General features: G+C 42.0%; 1 protein-coding gene across 1 annotated transcript in view; it reads right to left on the bottom strand.

The window, feature by feature from the left end:
• The window catches only part of LOC100693470 (A disintegrin and metalloproteinase with thrombospondin motifs 2), a 141,221-nt gene extending 124,995 nt beyond the window's left edge, over nt 1–16,226 (bottom strand). The window contains exons 1-2 of the mRNA XM_019367007.2: nt 15,618–16,226; nt 13,650–14,056 (exon numbers count right to left, since the gene is read on the bottom strand). Of these exons, the coding sequence (XP_019222552.1) occupies nt 13,650–14,056; nt 15,618–15,705 (495 nt within the window). The 5' untranslated portion in view covers nt 15,706–16,226. The remainder of the gene's footprint in view (nt 1–13,649; nt 14,057–15,617) is intronic.
• Between the last annotated feature and the right edge of the window lie 7,140 nt (nt 16,227–23,366).

The following is a 23,366-nucleotide window of genomic DNA, read 5'->3' as shown; positions in this document are numbered from 1 at the left end:
ATGATCATATTCAATATACTGACAATCATTTAAATTCAAAGTAACTGATCGGGATATATGCTTCTAGTTGTAAACATTTCAAAAAACAGAATTTAATTGATTTACGATGACAGGGTTTTTAAAAATATATTATCTGCTTGCAGTTTAACCAGTTCTTTTATCTAGCGCTCAAAAAAATTAAGGGAAGTTATTTTTTAGTGTAATTTTGAATCCAGCCCTTGTGAGTTTTTCCTGGTAGTTTGAAGGTTCTGCACTGTATCTTAGATGTTTCTAGGACTGCGCTCTTTTGGACAGAGGCCTCTAATGTTGTGGCTGGAATCTGCTGAAGCCACTCTTCCAGTATTTGGGTTAAGGATCCTAATGCTCCTTTACCACTGGGAGCACTTTGGACGTTAACTTCCACATTCACTCCAGTTGTTTCTTGAGCCCCTCTGTTGTCGTGTGCTCCTTATTCCTGATGTTGCTGTCTGCTGGGATTGCCACATTTACAGATGTGGTTTTCTGCTCCACTATGTCTGCTTGGTTGGCCAGTAGCTGTCTGGAGCTTGAAGTCCCACGGGACTTTAGGCTTGTCACTCTCAGCCACCTTTGATGGTGTCTCCCATCAGGACTTGGGGAATTGTAGTCTGTATGCAGCACAGATGTTTGTGTGCACTATCCCAGCGACTTGATTGTGAATTTCAGTGTTTGTGGTCCCAGTCTGCATCATATATCTTGCTACTGTATGCAGGACTGTCTCTGGGGCCCCTTTACACAGTCTGCAATTTGGGTCCTGTTGGTTGTTGGTAGACTACTGCCTCTGTGGATGTGGTGTTTTTCTCTGCCATGAATCGAGCCTCTGTGCTGTCCTTTAGGCCGGTGTTTTCTATCCACTGGCAGGATATCTTGATGTCAGCCACTGACCTTGTACATCTTTAGCATGGTTCCCACTGGCTTGTGGGATACCCAGATACTTGAAGCTCTCCTGTATACCTGCAATTCTGCCTTCTGGTAACTCCACACTTTCAGTCCAGATTACATTTTCTCTCTTTGCAACCCTTAGGCTACACTTATCCAGTTCAAATCACATACCAAAGTCCTGGTGAGATGGATCAGTGAGTTAGTGCCTCAATCATTCCTTTGCATATAGCTTGATGTTATCTACTGTATGTACAGGAGACGACTTATGGTCACTTTACTCCTGAATCTATATCTGTATTTACACTTGGGCTTACGAGGCTGAGGCCTAAATAGCAGCGACAGTGCATCACGTTGGTATATTCCATACTTGATGGCAACTTGTGCACCTGCCTTGTAATTGTCCTCTAATGCTGTCCCACTGAGTTTCTGATGAATATTATTAGTGCACTATTAGCCTTGTACACTGCCTTTCTGAGCTGTGCCTATGTCTTGACTCTTGTCTACTCAGCTTGGTTGCTGCGATTGCTGAGGTGAGCTTCCATCTTGTGGAGAGATAGGTAATTGGCCAGTAGTTTGATGGTGTCATGGATCAAGATTGTTCTACTCTCTGTTAGCCAGTATAGATAACTACCTGCTGTTAGCAGCCCTCTTATTTGTGTTGCCAGGTAATCATGGAGTGCTTCTTTAAGATCCTTTAGCCAGTAGGTGTGGAGCTTGTCAGGTGCTGTCCAGCTCTTCAATCCAGAGATTTATTGTTGGATGTCTGCCTTTGTGATGTTGACTGGCTCTTGTTCTGGGAGGTTGCTGTGGTCTGCTCTGTGTGATGCATCTTTCTGTCAGATGTTTTTCTAGTAATGCTTGGTTTCAGCTCTGGGTATGTCTGTTCTTGTGCTATTATTCCCTTGTAGCTGAGCGATGGATGATCGGAAAACAGGCAGTTTACTCTTTTGGCCTCTGCTTCTCTGGTCTATCACTTTAGCCAAGTGGCCAGAGCTGCAAATCTTTCTTTGGCAGTTTTTAGAGCCTCAGCTATGAACATCTTCTTGCACCTCCTTTTCATCCAGGACCTGTCTCTCAGGACACCTTTCTGCACGTCATTTACCCAAGTAATATCCTTGATTTTGGATTGCAGCCCTATATTCTTAATGGGGGGGCTTCCTCTATGCATCTATAATCATATACTATTATTAATGTGTCAGTGGCATTGGGTAAATAATTCTTTGATCTCCTGCTGAATTTGTAAGCTTTCGCTTACAAAGAAATAAGCAATCACTATCTTTCATGGCAGTCTAATTTTAATGGAGCGCATCAACCAAAAATCCAGAAAAAAAGCACATCGGATGAAAATCGTAAATTGATTTTCATGATCATGCTCATCCCATAAGGCAAGACCTAAATGAAACTATCATACAAAATTAGAGACTGTTCATTTAGAAGTGAATAAACTACAAATTCAGCAAGGGATCAAATAATTTCCCTCTCTGTATATGCTCATTGATTTCAGTGATACTGGCAGTAACTAGAACAATGTTCACATCTGGAAGTATCTCCTCTATTGGGACTGTGAAAGTGAGCTAGGGGATTGGTGCTCTGAATTGGGTGACTATCTTACGTTTGGCCATCATCTTCATCCTCAGCTTAGTACATACATCTGTCATGGTTGTCTCCTCTGACGTGGGATTTTCCCACACAACCATCTCTACAGTTTATAGTGAATGGCATCACTCCAGTGAGTGGTAGTTATCTGGGCAAAAATGCCTTGCTGATGCCAAAAATCAGAATGGCCAGAATGCTTTGAGTCAAAGAGCGTGACTCAAATAACCACTCACTGCAGTGAAGGTTTGTGTGTTTGAGAAGAGCATCTCTTATCTCTTCATGTTGAACCTTGAAGTAGATGGCCTACAGCAGCAGAGCACCACACTGGGTGCCACTCCTGTCAGCTGGAAACAGGAAACTGAGGTTACATTTCTCATGGACTTGCCAAAACTGGACAACAGACCCTGCCTTATGTCAATGCTTCGGGATGCTAGTGCTGGTGTAACGGTGTGGGGGGATATTTTATTGGCCCACTCTGGGCCTCATTGTACCAACTTAGCATTGTTTACATGACGTGTTATCTAACAAGATAACACGTCATGTCACAAAGCTAAGATTATCTCTAATTGGTTTCTTGAACATGACAGCGAGTTCACTGAACTCACATGGCCTTCACAGCTTCCAGATCTCAATCCAACAGAGCACCTTTGAGATGTGGCAGTTTTATAATATAATATAAGTAAAAAAATAAAATAATAATAATAATAATAATAGTAAATAAAAATAAACAAGAGGGAGTTGGGGGAGAATTTTTCTGAGATTAGAGTCAGAAAGTTATGAGAAAAAGAAAACAATGAATGGGTGCAATGATTTTGCTTGATACACAATCCATAAAAAATGCACTCTACCTCATCAACAGTGACTCCATTTGTCATTCCCTGTTTGAATTAGTGGGTTTAATTTCACTGAATCATTGATATTATTTTTCTTGGAAATGTTTAATATGAGAGTACGTTTCACTTTTCTTTCCTTGGTAATTTTTAAGTTTAGTTTTTAGCCATGAACTTACTTGTTTAATCTCAAATAATACTCATGAGTAATGACAAAGTATTGCTTTTCTCTCACATTCTCTCCCTTGCTCTGTATTATCTGTATTGTTAATAATAATAATAATAATAATGATGATAATGATAATAATAATAATAATAATGCTTTTTTTGTTATTCCATCTCAGATGTTGTTCAAACTTCTTTTTAATCCTATTAAAACCTACAGCAGCTGTTTTATAAGGTGCATGACCCTGTCCCTGATTCAGAGGATGCATTCAGCCTAACAATGCAGTTGCCAAATCTCACACAGTGCTTTACATGGTCAAGGTCATCTCGAAGTCTCCATTACATCTTGGCAAACAGATTATATAATTGTAAGGCAGTATCCAAAGCTTTCCCTGTACATGTTGGCAGATGATCAGTCACAGTGATCAAAGCACTAGATGTGTTTCTTTGTTTCTGCTGCTCCACTCCAGCCCCCACAGAGTCAGTTATTAGAATACAATATATTATTATATAATATATTACATATGCTGGTACTGTAACAATTCCCGAGATCCTCATACACTGGCAAAAAACCCCAAACCTAACACGCTGGGAGAGAAAAAGTGATTATTTTTCTCTTGCAGAAAACAAAAACAGGAAGCCTTAGTAAGATGAGGAGGGTGTGAGTTTCTGTTATGAGGTGCGATTCTTGCCGCTTAGCTGCCTGCTGCACCAAGCAAAATGTTTTTTGAACTGTAGATACTGTATGCCGACAGAGATGCAGACAGATAGACAAGATCTGTTTCGTTAAGGAACATGCAAACTGAAAACCAAAATGAGAAAGCACAATCCAACTAATACAAGCAGGCTGGGAGAAAACACACACGCACAGACAGGAACTGTAAACATATATTATCTATGCTCAGTCAGACTGTGTGAGCTTCTGGATGCAAGTAAGTGACCTCAGATTAGACGAGACAATAAAAAGCCACAATTCTTCAAGTTAATTAAGACAGCCCCGTTCTCTATTCTTTCTTTCAGAGCACTGAGCAGGTGGTGATGGTTATGTCGTCGCTGTTGTTCTTGTTCAGGTTTGCGCACATTAAGATTCTGTTGAGCTGTGCTTCCCCCCCACCCCCGAGTTACTCTCATTTTCCTCCCTCCCCCACACTCCCTCCTGTCTGTCTCTTTCTCGCTCTCTCTCTCTCCCTCTCTCTCATGTTGTGTTTTGTTTGTGAGGATTATGTGGGGAAAACTTCCAGACAAGCGGAAGCTTTAAGACTACAAAGCCACCTGTGTGGTGGCTGGGAGGTAAAACAGTGTGGCCGCTGGAGACTTGGGTCAGGTCAATCAGGGGAGGCAGGCAGAAGGCTTGTTAAGATGCTGAAACAAGTAAAGGATGTCTCGTCCTGTTTCCAAGATCCTCCTCAGAGGCTGCTGGGACCTACAGAACTGCCGATGTGGCCAACATCGATCAGCTTCCTGCAGCCTGTGGGGCTGGCTGGCTAACTGAATGTCTGTCAAGCTGATGGTGGCTGTCCAGCAGGCAAGAAAACATTTCCAAAAAGGCTCATTTCTACTGAATTGCATTTTTTATTATTCATTTTTATTGTGCTTTCACTTAGCTCGTCTTAACTTCATGGTCAGAATTCAATTTAGTTTCATCCCTGCATTTTTCTCCTCGTTGTAAGAAACTGGGCGTGACTGGCTCAATTTGTTTATCTTGATCCTGAAATGCTCTTTGTCCAGTCAAGTGGTACAACTCTGGATCATTGTCACTGCCTGAAATGACATGCCTGACTGCTGACAGCCTATCCCAGCTGTCATAAGGTGAGAGAAGTGGTCACCCCGGACAGGTCGCCAGCCCAGGGCACATAATGGAAACAGGAAATCCCAATTTCATTAGCCATATTGGTTCTGGCTCCAGGAGGCTTCACACATGCACTGCAGCCCTGAACTTCACCTGGACTTACCTGGCAGCGGCGCATGTGAGAACTCAAATGTCCGAGGCAATTTCTAACTGGCAAACTCACTAATGCAAAGTCCAGATCATGTTGCATTGAGTCAAAGAGGGAACAGAACAGCTAATTTTTCAGAGACACAAAACTCTATGTATAGAGTTTGCAGAACAATATGATAATAAAAGTTAGAAAACAGGTTTACCCAGGGCAACTAATGAACTTATGCTATGATAATTTATATTATGGATACACTTGTGATTTTTATTATGATAATTCCTGTTTTGGGTCTGTGAACATATACTTTGTGTATCAGTGGAACAGTTCTGCTTCGGCTGTTGAGTTATGGCAGCTAAACTTTACCCTTAAAAAATTCTCCCATAGATTTCCGGTCGTAATTCACTGAGTGCCTCGTCTCTCTCTTAAAATGTCTCCACCGAAGTGCCTTATTTCATCCCCACTGCCACGTCATTTGAGCTTATTTTACCAGGTTTCAGCATATAAAAATAACTCTCTGTAATCATGACATCACAGAGGTGATTCCCTTAAAAATCACCTGGGGTTCCACTGCGTTATTTTCCTCGGTGAATCCTGTTATTTCAACCACTCGAACAAACCTGGAGCTCGGAGGCAGCCGGCGCTCTGTGAATGACAGAGAGCGAGGGGAAAGGACGGCAAGGGGGCTGGTTAAGTGCACTGAGTGAGTGGCAGTAATCACAGCTCTGGTAAAAGCACTCATTTGCTCTGTGTTGCATTCCTCAGAATGGGCCTCCTCTCCATCTGATTCTATCTCTCTTTCCCTCTGTTTCTCTCTCGATCTGATAATAGCTCTAGATTGAGTAATTGTGTGTTTGAGTAGCGCTACACTGTAGGGTGGAAACCTGCAATCAGATACTGAGAACACAGTTCTCTCTCTCTCTCTCTCTGTCTCTTCATTCATACCATGCCTCAGCAGTCTGGCCTCTCCACACCCAGCCCTCCCTTCAGCCCTGCAGTTCCTGCAGGGCTCACCCTATGCTTCGTTTTTTTTCCCCCCTCCCTTTCTACACACAGCTTAGTCTACACAGCCAGCGAGGGCCGGGGTCAATAACAGCTGTGCGCCGTGCTGTAATTGATGTCATCATTTCAATTTGAGCTGATTACAGTTGAGAGCTGCTTATCGTGTGACCCGGGGTGGAATAACATGCTGTAGGGCCCAGCGAGCTGTCACGCCTGACCAAGCTTAACTGCTGGACTGGATGGATGGATGAGTTGGCTCAGCCCAGGGCTTCCTTCTCTATTGACTTCTAATGCAGAGGTAATGACTGAGTGCATTACAGGGGCATGGCTGGCGCAAGTGTCCGTGTCGCTGGCATTTAATAGTTCTGGGGCTATTATTGTGATAGGCCTGCCCCTCTGTCAACACTCTCTCACATGATTACCCCTCAGTTGGCACAGAGCTGGATGCATGTGAGTGTGTACTCCCATACTGTGTGCATGTGTGTGTGTGTGTGTGTTTAGAAGCTATAACTTTACCACCTTTAATACTTAAGGTAGAACAGTAACAACATCAGTTGCATTGAATTAATACAATGATTTATTTTTTCATAGTATGTAGTATTTGCGAGGAATGTGCCAACTCCAAGCATCCACCCACAGAAAATAAATAAATAAAACACCTGTCAGTGCTTTGGCATTTCTCCTTGCAGTTCATATCTGAGTCTTTTCAATGAAAGCACCAAAATAACACTGCCGCCTTCCGGCATTCCTGCTGTGTACTAATAACACACATGAACAGACTGCGGCACACAGCCACGCATAAATACGGCACATTAGAATCTAGAAAGGGCAACGCCTTCAGGACTAATTATCTGCTAATATAATTATAGCCACTTTATGAAAATACTACACATAAAATATCTTCTAGTTAGTAAGATCTTGAGCTTGCTCTTTGGCTCTTAACACAAACAGCGGGCACTGCCCTTAACCCCCAACACCACTTGTGCGATCAACACTTAGGGGCAGAGCCACTGCTAAAGACAGACAAAGCCCGCTCACTAAAGGAACACTGACTCTTAATTTGTGGGTGTTGGGGAGCAAAAAAGCTGTCTGCCACATTCTTTTTCTTTCTCTTTCTCTGTCATTTCCCTGACTCTTTTAATACCTTCATTAGGAGGGCTCTCCTGTTTGCTGCTACCGCTGCTGGCCAAGAAACACGAGAAAGAGGGAGCGAGAGAAGTGAGGGGTGGAGACAAGAAGAGAAATGTGTGCAGTACTTTTTTGTCATGCAAAGAGGTAAAGATGGTTAAGATTAAAATTTTTTTTTTTTTTCATTACGCCATTTGCTTGAGCATTTGACTGAATTGTAAAGGTGTGTTTTCTGTTGTGCTTATGAGGACCGACAAGGTATGCAACATATATCCTATCTGTGGAAACATGGGTTCTGTTATCCAGGTGTGCATCCACCTAGATTTTAGGAGAAAAAGCCAAGATGACAGGTAACTCACTTCCTCTGTTAAAGCCTTTAGGATCGCTTCTCACACACCCAGAATTTTGGCCTACCCGGACCCTCTGTTCCCACAGTAGACTATAGCTGACACGCCATTTGTCACAACATGCTGATTACCTGAAGCAGAAAGCCTCAAACTGGAGATAAATATCTGGATTTGCCACACTGCAGTCAGAGATGATATTTGTCTGCTAGTAGGACAAAGCATTCATCTCTCAATCTACCACAGTTTAAACATTATTCAAGCATTATCTGCTTTGTGACACGATTTGCTGCACAGTCTTGACATTATGGTTGGAGCTCTACCTGTAAACGGCTGTCTACATATTCCACCGGGAATATCGACATATTTCTGATGGAATATGTCAATATTCCCGCCGGAATATGTGGCTATTTCACACTTTCAGTCATTTTACTCGATCATCTCCTGTCTGTCCATAATTTTTTTCTCTCTCTCCCTTCTTTTTTTAAGATTACAAGTTTCCTCTTTAGTTGTTGTGTGTTCGCATTTATGCTTGCCAAACTTTAAAGTTTAGAATGAACTGCTGCAGTGTAATCCTTGACCATTTCAGCCTGTGTGGCCACTTGAAAGGTAGGGCCACTTCAAACTTAATAGTGTGCATAGAGAGCTCGCTCTGATTATTTGGTCTCATAAGCAGAGCTCTTCGAGAGCAGAATTTTATGAAAACTTAAAGAAAAGCATTACTAGGAAAGAAAAATTCATTTATTTGATGTACAAGCCTCCCAAATGGAAATTACTGCATCTTTGGCTGAGAGTTTACAAAGCTACCCTGCGTCAGTCCTCAGAATCTCAAGGTGAGAAAATTTTAATGGATAATTTTGTAATCCTCGATGTCCTATCACTGCAGGGGAAAAGGAGGTCCTCTGACCCTTGACCTTCCACAATCAGGCCGACACAGTCACAGACACGGCAGGAAAGCTGAAGGAAAGGCCACAAGTATGGCCAATCACTCTCACACATACACATAGACAGTAACATGTCTCTATATGGAGTTGCAGTTTCTCACAATAATGCAAGAAGGAATTTTGTTTTCATTTGTGTCTAAGAAAACTCCAGATATCCGTTGTACAGTTTTTCATAAAACCTCAAGTAATTGAATTTGCTCCGCTTTTATCTAAGCAAGTGTTTCTTCCTATTAAGGTCAAAGCTGAACTGTGAGCTCAGAGTGAGAGAGTTTTGTTTTTTGTTAAATAACGATGACAAAATCTTAAATATCCATTTATCACTTTCTTAACCACTTATCCAAATAAAGCGGAGCGGGCTGAAGCCTATCCCAGCTGTGCTAACACTGGACAGATCGCCAGTCCATCACAAAGCTACTACGAAGGCACAGACACACCATTCACAACTCTAGCCAATTTCCAATTGCCAGCTAACCTCACTGAGGAAACCAAAGCACCCGGAGAAAACCCACATAGGCACAGAGAGATGTACCTCCTGCTCCGAGTGCCAACCACGGCACCACCTTCAAATTTGAAATGTAAAGTAAGCGGCAGTCCCCAATATGTCCCTCTATCTTTGCAACAGCACAGCCAAAAAAAAATCCTGGAACAATTCTTCTGCACCTCCGAGCTCAAATTCCGAATAAAGCCTTTCTGACATGGCTGCAGTCGGAAGGTTTTCCACCCATGCTGCTGCATACATTAATCAGATAAGATCAAGACTGTGATTCTCTGAATTGTCAAATTTCTAACAGGGATTATATTTGAAGACACAACATTTTCGAAGTCAAACAGGTAAACCAATAACCTGGCGCTGACATAGCCAGCATACACAAAAGTGTGACCCTGAAACCACAACAACTATGAAGGGAATTATTTTATAAAGCTTTTGCTTTTTATGTTTTTTTACATGAAAAAAAAAAATATCAGTTTGGCTCCCATGAAACCTGCGTGCTGCAGTCTTCTTTTAAGAGAAATGAGAATTTCAACATATTGTGCAAAGAAATTAAGCTTGATTTTTTTTACAACGCCATAGTTGTATTTAAATTTCATTTAGAACGACAAACGCATGCACACACACACTGCTCAGTTCTCATCATCTATGGTATTCTGCCCCATTTTTGCCTTTAAAAGAACTTAAGAGGTTATCACAGTTTCACTGGTTATTATTATTATTATTAGCTTTGGTTTAAGTTGTATTTTTTCATTTTAATACTACCTTTGCCTTTTGTTTAATCGCTCTTCCATTGTCCCTTATCACACTCCTGGGTCACAGCCAGCAAAAGGTTCTTGGTTGTGAATGACAACAGAGGGCAGAAGACACTCTAACCAGGTGTCTGGGTCAATAAAAAACAAAAGCGGAGGTATAGCTGGGCAGAGCTGGGCAGAGCTGGGCAGAGCTGTCCTGCGCGGCTCTTCTGGCTTTAAAAAAGACGGATGTGGGCAGAGCTAGGCAGAACTTGGCTGTATTTCTTGGCATGGGAGACAGGTTGTAAGAATTGATTAGTAATGATGCGAGTTGTTCAAGGGCAGAGAGAAACAAATTAAATCTAAGCAGACAGCTCTCACGTGATTATTAAAAAGGATTCTTCGTCTCTTTTTCTTTTGACTCTTTCACGTGATACCTACAACGCTGACATCAACACCGCAAAAAAGATACGATTTTTAAAAGATTCTTAAGCCTGTCTTGAGAGGTCTTTTCATTTAGTTTTATACTCCAAAACACTTTGTGTCATTACTTGAGGGCTAAAATATGTTTTAGTGCATTTCAAATCGATGTATGTTTTATATTTTATGTATACTGCTTACATTCTTGAGTTAATGTGTAACTGAACAGCAACAGCACATAAAAGTGGACGAATATTATTTTTTACTGAGGAGACTGATGGACAGATATCTGGATACTGAACATATCACAGGCAATGTGTATGAAATACTGCAACATAATATCCACTTTTGGTGACAAAAAATATTATTCAACTTATTTATGATTATGCTAAGTCTATCATATCACTTGATTATGATAAGAGAAAGTTCTTGGGCTGGTTTAATACCTAAAAAGTCCACACAGATGTGAGGGGCAGCATACAAATGTTCTAGTCTTTCCTTACATGCTGAAGAAGAAGAAGGATGCCCACAAGCACAGGAAAGAGTACACATGGCACAGCAGAAACTGCATGAGGAAGATGGTGACTATAGTGCTGATGCCCCGACTCACTGGTAAGAAAAGGCAGTAAGAGTCAGCTATGTAAGTATTTTGCATTGTTACCCTGAAATACACATTAGAAAAGATGTTCATACAGGATCATTTGATATAAATGCTTAAACTAATGTAATGAAATAACGTTAGTTTAACATTAGAAGGCTACTCAGCAACAATCCCAGCATTTCTGTCTGTGTCCTGTTAACAAAATATAACATTAAGCTGTCGAATAAGCAGTCTGCCACCACAATGTTGGTGATTTAAGACGAATAATCAAATTAGTATTCATCTAAAATCACCAAAATTAGTAAATTGGTGTGAAACTGGATATTCAGAATTGTGTACTTCTTCTAGTATCTGTACCAACTACTAAATTTCTGGTATGATGACATCCCTGTGAGTTACTACTGTTTATAATTCCAGTGGAGTGTTCAGGAATTCATCTATGCGGATTAGGGATTTCTCTGGTGACTAATTTATTAGTCGTTTAAACAATAGAAAAAAATTTGACTAGTTGACTAGTCTAAAAGACGGAAAACCCTCAGACTGAGCAAACTTTAAATGGAAGTAGTTGCACACTGGCAAAAGAACCTGTGTTGTTTGTATTTATGACCGTTAAAGATGTTCCTCGTGAATCAGATCATGTTAACTGAAACGTGCTGCGCCGTGCTAGCAGCAGTAGCTGTGGTTTATTTCATGTTAGCAGGCACACCTCGGTACGGAATATGGTTACATGCCCCTTTGGCTGCTTGATTATATCCCGGTTTATCCTGATAAACCATACAGCTGATCCTATTTTACATCAAACACTGCAAAGAGCCCAAACAACAGTACTGTTAGTACAGATGTCGTCTGTTTACTTTCCTCTAACTTCCCTTCAGACAAAGTGAGTGAGAGATGCTTGTTTGATGCAGGTGTAGCGCAAAGGCAGTCCACCTATACCTGCAGAGAGTGTTTTCTGTCAATGTGGGCAGTGTCACAAGTATGTGGTACAACCAGTTTGTGGTCCACTCTTGGTCTGTTTGCCAGCCACGAAGAAGAGCGAAGTTATAACATGCAAAGATCTGAAACCGAGTGTTTAAAAGACTGAAAAGTGTCCACTGCAGCCACTGTCTGTGCTTTTCATGCTGTATTTTTGATTTTTTTTTTGGTCACTCCCTTCCCTTTTCTGCCCCACTTTTTAACCAATCAGCATTCAACCAACGCATAGGTTATCCGTGTCCAGCAACATGCAACTGGTATTTTGAAGGACTACAAAGGAGCACGTTAGCAGAAACCCATCTCCATGTCCACACAGAGACACGTATGCAAACAGACACATTTGTGGAACCATAAACTGCACTAGACGGACCTGGCATGGTGTAGTTGACTATCACATCCTGAATGTGGATAACATGGGATTTTGTTCCCCATTTCTTACTATGGACAGATCAAGATTATATATTAAAAATATTTCAAAATCCATGCACACAGGTGGCGTGCTTAAATAAAAGAAAGCAGTGTGCTCAACAAACCAATGATCAGCACTGGCTGATCTGTTATGTGTAACCAGCTACACTGTGACAGTAATCTTTATTAGAAATAGCCAAAAGGCTCTGAAATGACAGTCTGGAGCAAGCAGCAACAGCAGTGAGTTGCCACTGGCTGGTGTCAAGCTAAGTGGGCATGTCAGGCCTGTGCTGTTCTGGCACCTTGCCTGCTCTCTCAGCTGCTCGCTCAGTCCCTAGTGTCCCCAACCCTAAACGGATCCAGTTGCTGTTGCTCAGCTCCAGTGGGGGGCCGATCTGGCTGACTAACAAACCCTTTTTTCTAATGAGCAAAACTCCTCCCCGAATCTCATCAGCGCCTGTGCAAACCCCCATGTGCATATTTCCTCATATTTGCTTGCCTATTTTCTTCCACCCCGAGGCATATCTTTCACACTTGTCCATTCCACCTCTTCCCCGAGCACCGGTCTCCATCTTTCTGCGTCGTCTCATTTCGGTTCCTGTGCACAGTTTTCACACCGTCTATATCTCACTTCTCTCCCTTACTGACAGCCATTCACCAACTGTTTGCTGTCTCCTTTCATTTTTCTCTATTCATCATCAGCTCTATTAAAAGCATTTACAATTCGAGCTCTTTGAGCAACTGTTGTGCAACCAAAATATTTTGTGGTGGCTATTTAAATTTGAATGCTGTTGTAGTGTTAGCGACTTGTCCACACCTTCTGTATCTATGTATTACAAGCCTGCTAAATGCTATTTTAATAGCTGAAGTAGTGATAAATAAAGAGGTTATCTTTGAAACGTCAGTAATCCCTTCTTTTCCCCTTTGCATGACTAAACTAAAAGAGGCAAGAGGACAGAGGGATAAAAACATGACTCAGGCTTTTCTCAGGGCAGACCTAGTGTTGAAGCTTGTTTAGAGGACACCAGGCAGAGCAGGATGGTTGACCCCCATGAGTGCTTGTGAGGATCAAATCTTGCTTTTACTATTAGCTCTATCAATTCCCTTGTGTCTCCTTGTGTTATTTTTTCCACAGACAACTTTTCAGTGACGAAGGAGAGCACAGGTCACACACTTACCAGGCCATCACAATTGCTGATCGCCACAGTGGCTCCTGGTGTGTCTGTGATGTCACCCACATACAAGCATTCATCGTGCAATGGCTCAGAGTACCGGATGCTGTCGTTGTCATCATGCCACTCCATCTTGGCTCCGGGTGCAACCAGCCTGGCATTGTGGTGCAGACGTAAGTGGAACTCCCGGCCGAAGATGGTGACGTTGTAGTAAAGCCTCTCCCGAGGGGGCACAGCTCCTCTTGGTCCTTCCCACTCATCATTGCCTTCTCCTACCTCCCTCCTCCGGCGCCTACGGGACTGCCCTCCTGCCATGCTGCCAGCCGAGACGGCGTGTGACAAGAAGCGGCCCTCTGCGTCCACACTGATCGGCCTAACCAGTCCATACTCCCCCAGGACGTGCTGCAGGGAGTCTAGGAAAAGGACAGGTAAGTTGGGTGGGAAGGAGGAAGGGAATGAGACAAGAGAAGGTGAAAGGTGGTAAAACACACAAATGTGGGAGGCAGTCAAGAGGGAGAAGTAGAAGATTTAAAAAAAAAAACAGCACAAAGAGGAGGGGACGTCATGGGTGAATAATGGGGGATAAATAGTGGGGAAAATCAGGAGTCATGGGAATGGAAAAAAAAGAAGTGGGGGGAGGAAAAAAGGGATTAGGAAAATGTCAAGTTTGGCATGGAATTATTTATTCCTTATTCCAAGCTGCGGTAAGGGTAGCACAGTGATAAATAAAAAGTAAAATCAGTAACCTTACACACACACACACACACACACACACACACAGCCCCACCCATGAACCTAGAGGCGACCCCCGTGCTCGGCAGTTTGCGTTTGGAAACGGCAGCCTCAGCAGTGCACGCTGCGCTCCTGACACCTTCTGTTGCCCTTCCACCATCAACGGGAAAGTCAGTACAAGATCAAGGTGCTAATTGCTGCTTCATCACGCTGTTTTATCACCCACAACCTGCTCAAACCGAGAATAAACGGAAAACCTCTATTAAAAAACAACAACAACAAAACTGATCCAGTGGCTCAGATCGCCCCCCCGGCCGCTTCTTATCAATATGCATCTGTAACCACTGTTCTCATGATCATCAATATCTATGATTAAGTGATTATATTTAAACTGTTAGTACAGATAAGTATAAGACACACGTTTTTAACTGATATCAAATGACGATTTCTCAGATTAGAAAGCTCTTTCTCTTTTAGTGACATGTGACACTGACATTACAGGTGCAACCTCGCAGCGCTCATACACTAACACATAGCCTGCACACACTGAGCCAAGGCCACTTTATGGTGTCAATGCCATTACACAGTCAAACAGTATGTTGCTGTCACCTTGTATATGGTCCCCGGATGCAGTTCCACTTCTTTCTTTTTTTATTTTAATATTTAAGTATCCACCTATAACATCTAATTCATAAAGTTTGCAGACTGATAAAAGCCAAACACACAGTGTAAACATTTCTTCATCCTCCATGTTGGAGGAATGATTTGATAATAGTGTGATCAATAGGCTGACATCCGACTCCAGCGTCCTGTGACAGATCGATAGATGCGACAGCGGCCGAATCGGATAATGTTAGGCTACTTCCCTGCAAAATCCGACAGTAAACCGGTGCATCAGATGCCCTCTTACACCCCAGATAAAATTATACCCTGGACGGGGGGGGGGCAAATCACAACACTGCTTGCACCGCTGAGGGACCTTCGGAAAGTCCCTTTAAGCACCACAGCAGGACACGGGCTACAGAAGTTGCAAATGCGCACCACAATATCATTTGCAACAAAACTGCAAAAGCGTGGCAAAAATGAAACACAAGCAAGAAACAGGACAGTGCCTCCCCGCTACGCTGAGCTTCCACACTTCCAGTGAGCGCGCGAGAGCCCCCGCGCAGCCCAGCTGATAAGATATGATCAGATAAGGAGAACAACGTAAACACTGACCACACTCAAGTGGACTCCACTCACCAACGCTACTGGCGATGTAAAGGCCGCTGGTGTGCAGCAGAAAGGCCGGTAGAATAATTAGGACAGTATATCCTGTTGAGAAACCCATGGCAGCTCCGAACTGCGCAGGTGAGAGAGTGGGACTCCGGGCTCCAGTGTGGTGAAGTTCCCCGCCTGGCGCGACCAGCCACGCCACGACAGCAACAGCACAGCAGCCCGCAACTAGACTGCCAAGTGCACCGGGAGAGACGGAGCTCTCCTCCCCTCTCTCTCTCTCTCTTTCTCTCTCTCTCCTCCTCCTCCTCCTCTCCGTCGAGGTCTCTCACTCTCGCTCGCTCACTCTTCCTCGCTCCCTCTCTCATTCAACTCTTCCCCTCTCTTTCCGCTCCGTCTCTCCTTCTTTCTCCCAACTTCTCTCTTGAATTCTGCGTGCTCCCACTTTTTTTTCTATTTCTCTTACCTCTGACAACTCTCTGAAACTACACACACACACACACACACGCACACACACACACACAGCGGCCGCCGGGATCCCACCCACTCCGAGTGTCTCCTCTGTGTGATAAGTGAGGATATGTGAGAGCGGTAGCTGTGCTGCGGCTGCACTGATGGACCGACTGACAGCTTTCTTTAAAAAAACAAAAAACAAAAAGAAAGAAGAAGAAATGCGCTTCATGGCACCTCAAGCGCAAGTCACAAACCCGAAGCACTGATTCTTATTTTTTATTTTTTACACTTAGACACCCTTTCCGGGACCATAACTGCTGTTAAACTCTGCAGTCCACCGCTCTCTGACGAGCTGCGAACGTCTTTGTAAACTTTGAATATTCCGTTAAGCTTTCTGGTTTTGAGTACGCAGCAGCGCCCCGCGTGGTGTGCTGGTAGAAATGCACTGAGTTTTGCAGGGCCCAAGGGTCCAATTTACAGCCAAGAAAAAAAGAGGAAGAAGAAAAAAGAAAAGAGAGAAGAGAGAAGCCTTATAGCCATAACCTGCATTGCCCTCATTTAGCACATCATTTACCCTCTTTGACCACTAATCTTCAACTGTTGTAAATAGAAATAAGATGCATGAGGTGAACTACAGAAATGAGGCAAACCATTTTTATTTTAAATTCCTTTTTTTTTTCCTTTTAAGAATATCATTAAAGAGAGGTAAATAAATAAATCTTTAAAATAACATCAAAATCAATTAAGTTAATCTGCTGAGTTGCAAAATAAGCTTAGGTTGAGATTTTTTTTTAAAGGCAGTGGATTTATTTATAGTCTTTAGTTTCTATTCATTTTTATTCTTGTGCCAAGATTTTCAAAGCGATCAAAGAGTTCCAAAGATGCAAAACACTGTTTACTTAGTTCCAAATACTGCAAAACACATCAGACTGAAGTGCAAAACAATCCGCGTAATTATAATTGACCATTCCTCCATGATATCAGTGGTAAAATATGATCATCTGACTAATATATGTCCTCCTTCATGCGGTCAAACAGCTCCTAACCTCAAGGGCATGGATTTTGGGGTGTGCTGTGGTGTCCTGCACTGGGATGTTGGCAGCAGATCCTTTGGGTCTTGTGGGACAGCTTCCTGCAGATGCTCGATCAAATTGGGATCTGGGGAGTTTGGAGTCTGGATCAACGCCTCAGGCTCTTTGTCGTTTTCTTCGAGCTGTAAATGCCTGAGCAGGTTTTTTTTGGCCATATTCCACCTGCACGCTGCACTTGAATGAGATGGCACAAGTTATTCATTTCACCTTTCAGCGCTTTTGCCTTTGTGTATGATCGTCTAGATGTGTGTTTTGAGGAGGCCATGGTGATCCTGAGCAGGTGTTAAAAATTGAATAATTGTGAAAAAAAGAATTATACAAAAAAAAATCAGCCAATAAATAAATAATACATCCTAGTTCTTAACTGACTTAACAGACAGTTTCTCTGGTATTTACTTGTGGAGCTCACAGTACATACAGCTGATTTTTAACATTTTTTTTTCTTTGTGGAACAGAAAAACAAATAGAGGAAAACAGATTTTTATCTAGGTAAAATAATCGGCCTGGATTGCGCTTGGAGTTAAGCCTGTACAGCTGCTTAAAGGTTACACATAACTTCAAATGACAGCATTAATCGTGCAATGGCAGAGATTGGCCACCTGTCTAACACTAGCCCTGTCAGTAGAGGAGGTGCTACTTGCTCGTTTGGATCAAATCTACTGTCCAACAAAAATACCCCGAACAATCAGTAGCCAAACCACCAGTTACAGCAGAGGCTTTCTTTTGCTGCGCCCCTCAGGCTGATCCAATAAAGCATCGTGCATAATTAGATGATGGTATTAATTACTCTTTCTGCAGAAGCTCAGTCAGTGTAGTGCTGCTTGGTTGCAACCTAGAGGCAGACAGGCAGTTTATGTCAGGTAAATAATGGGAAGCCACAGGCAACTGAAAATTGTACATTTTTAACTTTAAAAAAAGTTAATTGTCTGAGTGGCCTTGCCATTAGCGTCTAAAAATGTAGGTTAATTAAAATTGCTGTTTTCCTGTTGTAACATTTTTTGTAATCATTATTTTTCAGATAAAAGGTTCAGTTTAAAAGTGCTGTGAATCTGATGGTAGAAATACTGCTCTACTCTAAATATATTGTTACCAAGGTTTTCTTAATAAATGCACTTCATTGAGGAAATATACTCAGTATAAAGTAAGTCGATTTATATGATTTTGAGCCTTACCACAAATCTACAATATCACAAAATACGAACAGAATGATTCGTCTTCAGCTTTCTTTGTACAGAAACTCATAGACAACACATATATCACTGAGCCTCTGGCACTGGAGTGAAGTTCACTCTTGATGATTAATAAGTGCTGAACACAGAGCTGTATGGGTCAAATTCTATTAATGATACTGTAATTTCCTATCATTATATATCATGATGTGAACTGACTTATACGCTTTTTCAGTTTTCCTTGGAGACACTTTGTTCGCTGTAAATTTCGGATGACTAAAACATTCGAAAAAGTCACAGCTGCCTGACAAAACTGTCAGCTTCACAAATAAAGTTGCTTACTGTGAGCATTTTAGCATTCTAATTAGTATTTAGATCAAAGCAGCGCTGTGCAAATAGCCTCACAGATCTGCTACAGTGGCTTTTAGACTCTGATTTCTACAAAGATCTGGTAGCTAATTCCACACTCCACTGTATGTGTGTCTGTGTGCGCTTGTGTGTGCCAGCTTTAAACAAAAAGACTTAAAGAAAGAATTTTGTTTACGTATCTCCAAGCTTATCAGAGGAATCTTGTTACCGATTAGTACCATGTACCATGTCAGTCATGCTTTGCCCAAATTTGGCTTTTCTCAGTATAGTAAAGATAGCAATATACTCTCACGAGACACTTTGAAACGTACAGTTTGCTAGTACTGGATTGTACTGGACCTATTTTTGCCTTCAGGAGTGCTTTAATTCTTCATGGCACAGATTTAACAAGATTGTGGAAGCATTCCTCGGAGATTTTGGTTCATATTGACATGATGGCATCACACAGTTTCTGCAAATCTTCTCGGCTGCACACCCGTGATGCGAGTCTCCTGCTCCAACACATCTCAAAGTTGCTCTATTGGATTGAGTTCTGGTGATCATGGAGGCCAATGAAATACTCAATGGCATGTTCAAGAAACTAATTTGAGAAGATTTGAGTTTTGTGACATGTCATGTTGTCTTGCTAGAAGCAGCCATCAGACGATCAACATGGTCACCATATCTGATCGTACTCACATATGCTATGGTGTTTAAATGATGTTCAGTTGGTACTATGGGGCACAGAGTGTGCCAAGAAACCACCGGCAGCCTGGGTCACTGATATAAGGCAGAATGGATCTGTGTTTCCATCTAGTTCACATTAAATTCTGACTCTCTCATCCAAATATCCCAGCAGACCAGGCACCATATGTTCTGTTGCTCATTTTAGTGAGCCTGTGTGAATTGTAGCCTCAGTTTCCTGTTCTCAGCTGAGAGGAGTGGCACACTATGTGGTCTTCTGCTGCTGTAGCTCTGCTTCAGGGCTGGATGTGCTGTACATTCAGAGATGCTCTACTGCATACCTTGGTTGTAAAGAGTGATCATTTGAGTTACTGGTTCCTTCATATGAGCTCAAAGCAAGGCATGGCATCAGAGCACTGCCACTCACTGGATATTTTTATCTTTTTCAGACCATTCTCTGTAAACCCCAGAGATGGTTTTGTGGGAAAATCCCAGTATGAGCAATTTGTGAAATACTCAGTCCAGCCTATCTGGCACCAACAATCATACCACAGTCACAACCACATTTTTCTCAATTCTGATGCTCGGTTTGAACTTCTTAACTATGTCTACATATCTAAACATGATAAGTTGCTATTATGTGATTGTCTGATTTAATATTTGCATTAAGGAGCAGTTGAACGGGTGTATCTAACAAAATGTCCAGTGAGTGAAGACCCAAGACAATTCTTTAGCTTGTTCCTTTGGAATTATGAGAACCAGAATTCTTTATTAATCTGAGTAAATTATGTGGTCACAGTTGCCCCATGATAGTAATTAACTAAACTAAATTAAATAATACAATATATTAAAAGGTTTCAAAATATAAAAAAATAGTTCTAATTATAAATATCCCACCATTTTGTACAAATTCAATATATCTAGAAATCTGTAAGACTGCTGCTGAATGTCCTGTTGTGGTTTTCATGCTGACTGAACCAGATTTTCTTATATTCCGTGTCTTTAGTCACATTGTAAAGAGCTAACTTCAAAATGATTATTCTAACTTTTTTCTAATAAATTACAAAAAAAGGCTGAGCTAAACCAAAATGAATCTAAGGCCACCTCATATGTGTAAATGTTATTTTCTGAGCATGAGAAATAGTGATGTAGTGCACCGTGGCACTCCACATCCAGGAAGAAAAAGAAAAAATAATGTTAACATTTCAGTGTCTGGCTGACATAGTCATGCAGTGCACTGCTTGAAATAATTAGGAAATAGTTTACTTTTGGCGGGACTGCTCACCCTGTCAACAGGATAAGTTAATGAGCAAAATTCATTGGGTAAGTTATTGTTGTATGTAACATTGAAATGGTGTGTGATTCAGTTATGTTTCCTTATTATAATTACATCACAATATTAAAGTTTTTTGTACAAGTATTTTGTACTGTTTCTATGTGAATAAAACATAATAAAGTGATGTCCATAAATTTACAGAACCGCCACAGAGGGTAGGAGAAAGGGCAGAGAGCAAGGATGAACAGGAGAGAAATCAACAAAAAATATGAAAAGGATTTTAAAGAAAACATCAAGGACACACGCACAAAAACAAAAAAAAGCTTGTTACATCAAAAAGAAAAGCCAACAAAAAGTAACACGAGACGTGTTAAGGTCAAAAAAGAGAAAGGATAGAGTAAGAGAAGAATAATGCAGAGAGGGGGACGTATCTGGGCCAGCATGAAAGCACGCACATGTAAACACAGTCCAATTATACCTGGAGGTCTTCGCCATACAAACACACAGTGACCCTCTGCTGAGAGAGAAAGAGTGCGACTGTGTCAGTGTGTGTGTGTATCGCGCAGTGAGAGGTCATCTTTCACCAAGCATCACGGTTACACCTTGGTTCACAGTGCCTGGATCTGCACAAGCCTGTTTGGGTACAGGGGCACACAGATGCACACACACAAAAATACCTCTTTTCCAGGAAAAAGCCACGCCCTGCTTTGCCTCGAGTTCCCAACATAACAACGCACATGTACGCGTTCCTGATCTACACACCCTGCATGCCAGTCTGTGACCAGAGGACACCCTCCCTCCATATGAACACTTATGCTGTTGCCCGCATATACCCGCCACCCTTCACACCATCTCCTCCCGCCCCTCGCTCCTGGTTACTTTGCTGTTGCCATGGAGATACCAAGCCCTGCACCTTGAAAAGTGCACTTGGAAGGAGTCGAGGAGAGACAGACAATAATATCCCTATTTCCAGACAAACAGACACACACACGAGCGCATAAACTCTTGTGTTTGTGGAGGTTATTATAACTAGGTTTGGCAGTGCCGGGGTTTGTGTGTGTGTGTGTGTGTGTGTGTGTGTGTGTGTGTGTGTGTGTGTGTGTGTGTGTGTGCAGGCCCATGTTTGTGTGTTTTTATGGGAGGTGGGTGTTCAGATGTCCATTGCCTGTGCATGTGCAAACAGATTGCGAGTGGAGAAATAGAGCTACATGGTCAGACGAGACAAGTGGAGAAAATCTGTTGTGTTCTCAACATGTTGCGCTGTTTCAGGGCTTCATGCGTTTAATATAGATTTTAATTACAAATTGTTATATTAGATTACCCCTTCAAGTGTCTATCCCCCACTTTAATGAATTATGGTTATCCCCGGGTAGTGGCATTCAAGTGATTCCTTACTAGATTATTAATACTACATAAAATCATTTAAAAAAGATATTCTGGTTTTTGCTCAAATTTGTGTTTTATTGGTCTGACTAAGTGCTGTAAGTGCTGCTTGTACAGTCTGCCTGAGTGTTATGCACCTTTTCTCACTAGCAACTTGATTATACTGCATGTGTTAAGGGCTATACTGAGTGAGCATATGCTGAATAGTGTCCTGCAGGGCCGCCATTGCCAGTCTCTCCAATGACTCCTGCTGTCCTAGCAAGGTCAGGCAGCAGGCCACCATGTGTCAGCATGTATTAGCATATCTTATGAATGCAAGGACAGGTGTTTCCAGCGTCTCAAAGAGGTTACATGATGAGGCATCAAAGCCCCATGACAGCACATCAAGCCAAAGCCATGAACTCGGACACAGGTGCCTCCTGAAAGTCGATTGTCATAACTCTACATGGAAATTAATGTGTGATTGTATGCATTTGTGTATAAAAAGGCAGGTGTTCACAATGCATTGCATATGTAAATACACTGGCTATCATATAAGTGAGCACTGTGAGCACTATAGGGGGTTATTTGTGAACCCCAAAAGCCCAGAAGAAAATGAAAACTCACATCAATGATTTGCTTTGCTTTCATGCCACAATTTGTCTGTACAAATATGCAGTGGAAGTAAAAAGGAAGTAAAAAAAGACTCTGCACAGTCCTGTGAAAAACTAACTACAGCCTTACTACTTCCATAGGATTTGAGAGGATAAGTAGGATCCAGGTGCTGTCCATCAAAACCGCTTGATTAACTGATCCTCAGCAAGTGTGACCAGCTTTTAAAAGCAGAAGTTCTGACGGGTTGCTGGTCTCAAAAATTGAACGCTTCACAGGTGTGGCTGTCCTAGAAAATTCTCCCCAAGGTCAGACCGGGCAATGCTCAGAGAAACTGCAAAAAACCCAATGACGACCATTGTCTTTTGGACCACAGTGGAGATGTACACACATAATGTGTACTTTTTTTCACATGACTGCATAGACCATCGCAGCTGAGGCACCGATCAAAGCTGTAATATAGCTTGTGCATTTATCATCAATAGTGTTTTTATCAGTCATGGCACCAATTATGCCAGATACAACATGAAAGCATGAGCTTGGGTGGAGGCAGGTTGCAAAGTGGCTTGCAGATGAAGCAGCATGAGTTAGCAGAACTTAGGCAGTGTGACTTATGTAAAATTTTCAGCTAGATTCTCCATCACCATGATAGACATCTCAAAATGGGCCAGTGGCAAGCTTGACTTCATTGCCTACCTGAAATAACCCTTTGCACAGTTCAGCCAATGAGAGTGTCTACGTTCAACACACAACAAAAAACCTATGGTATAGTAGGATTAAA

The sequence above is a fragment of the Oreochromis niloticus genome, linkage group LG2 (genome assembly GCF_001858045.2).
Source record: "Oreochromis niloticus isolate F11D_XX linkage group LG2, O_niloticus_UMD_NMBU, whole genome shotgun sequence".
In the NCBI taxonomy this organism is placed as follows: Eukaryota; Metazoa; Chordata; class Actinopteri; order Cichliformes; family Cichlidae; genus Oreochromis; species Oreochromis niloticus.
Note: the sequence above shows the minus strand (reverse complement) of the source record. Positions and strands in the feature narration are given on the sequence as shown.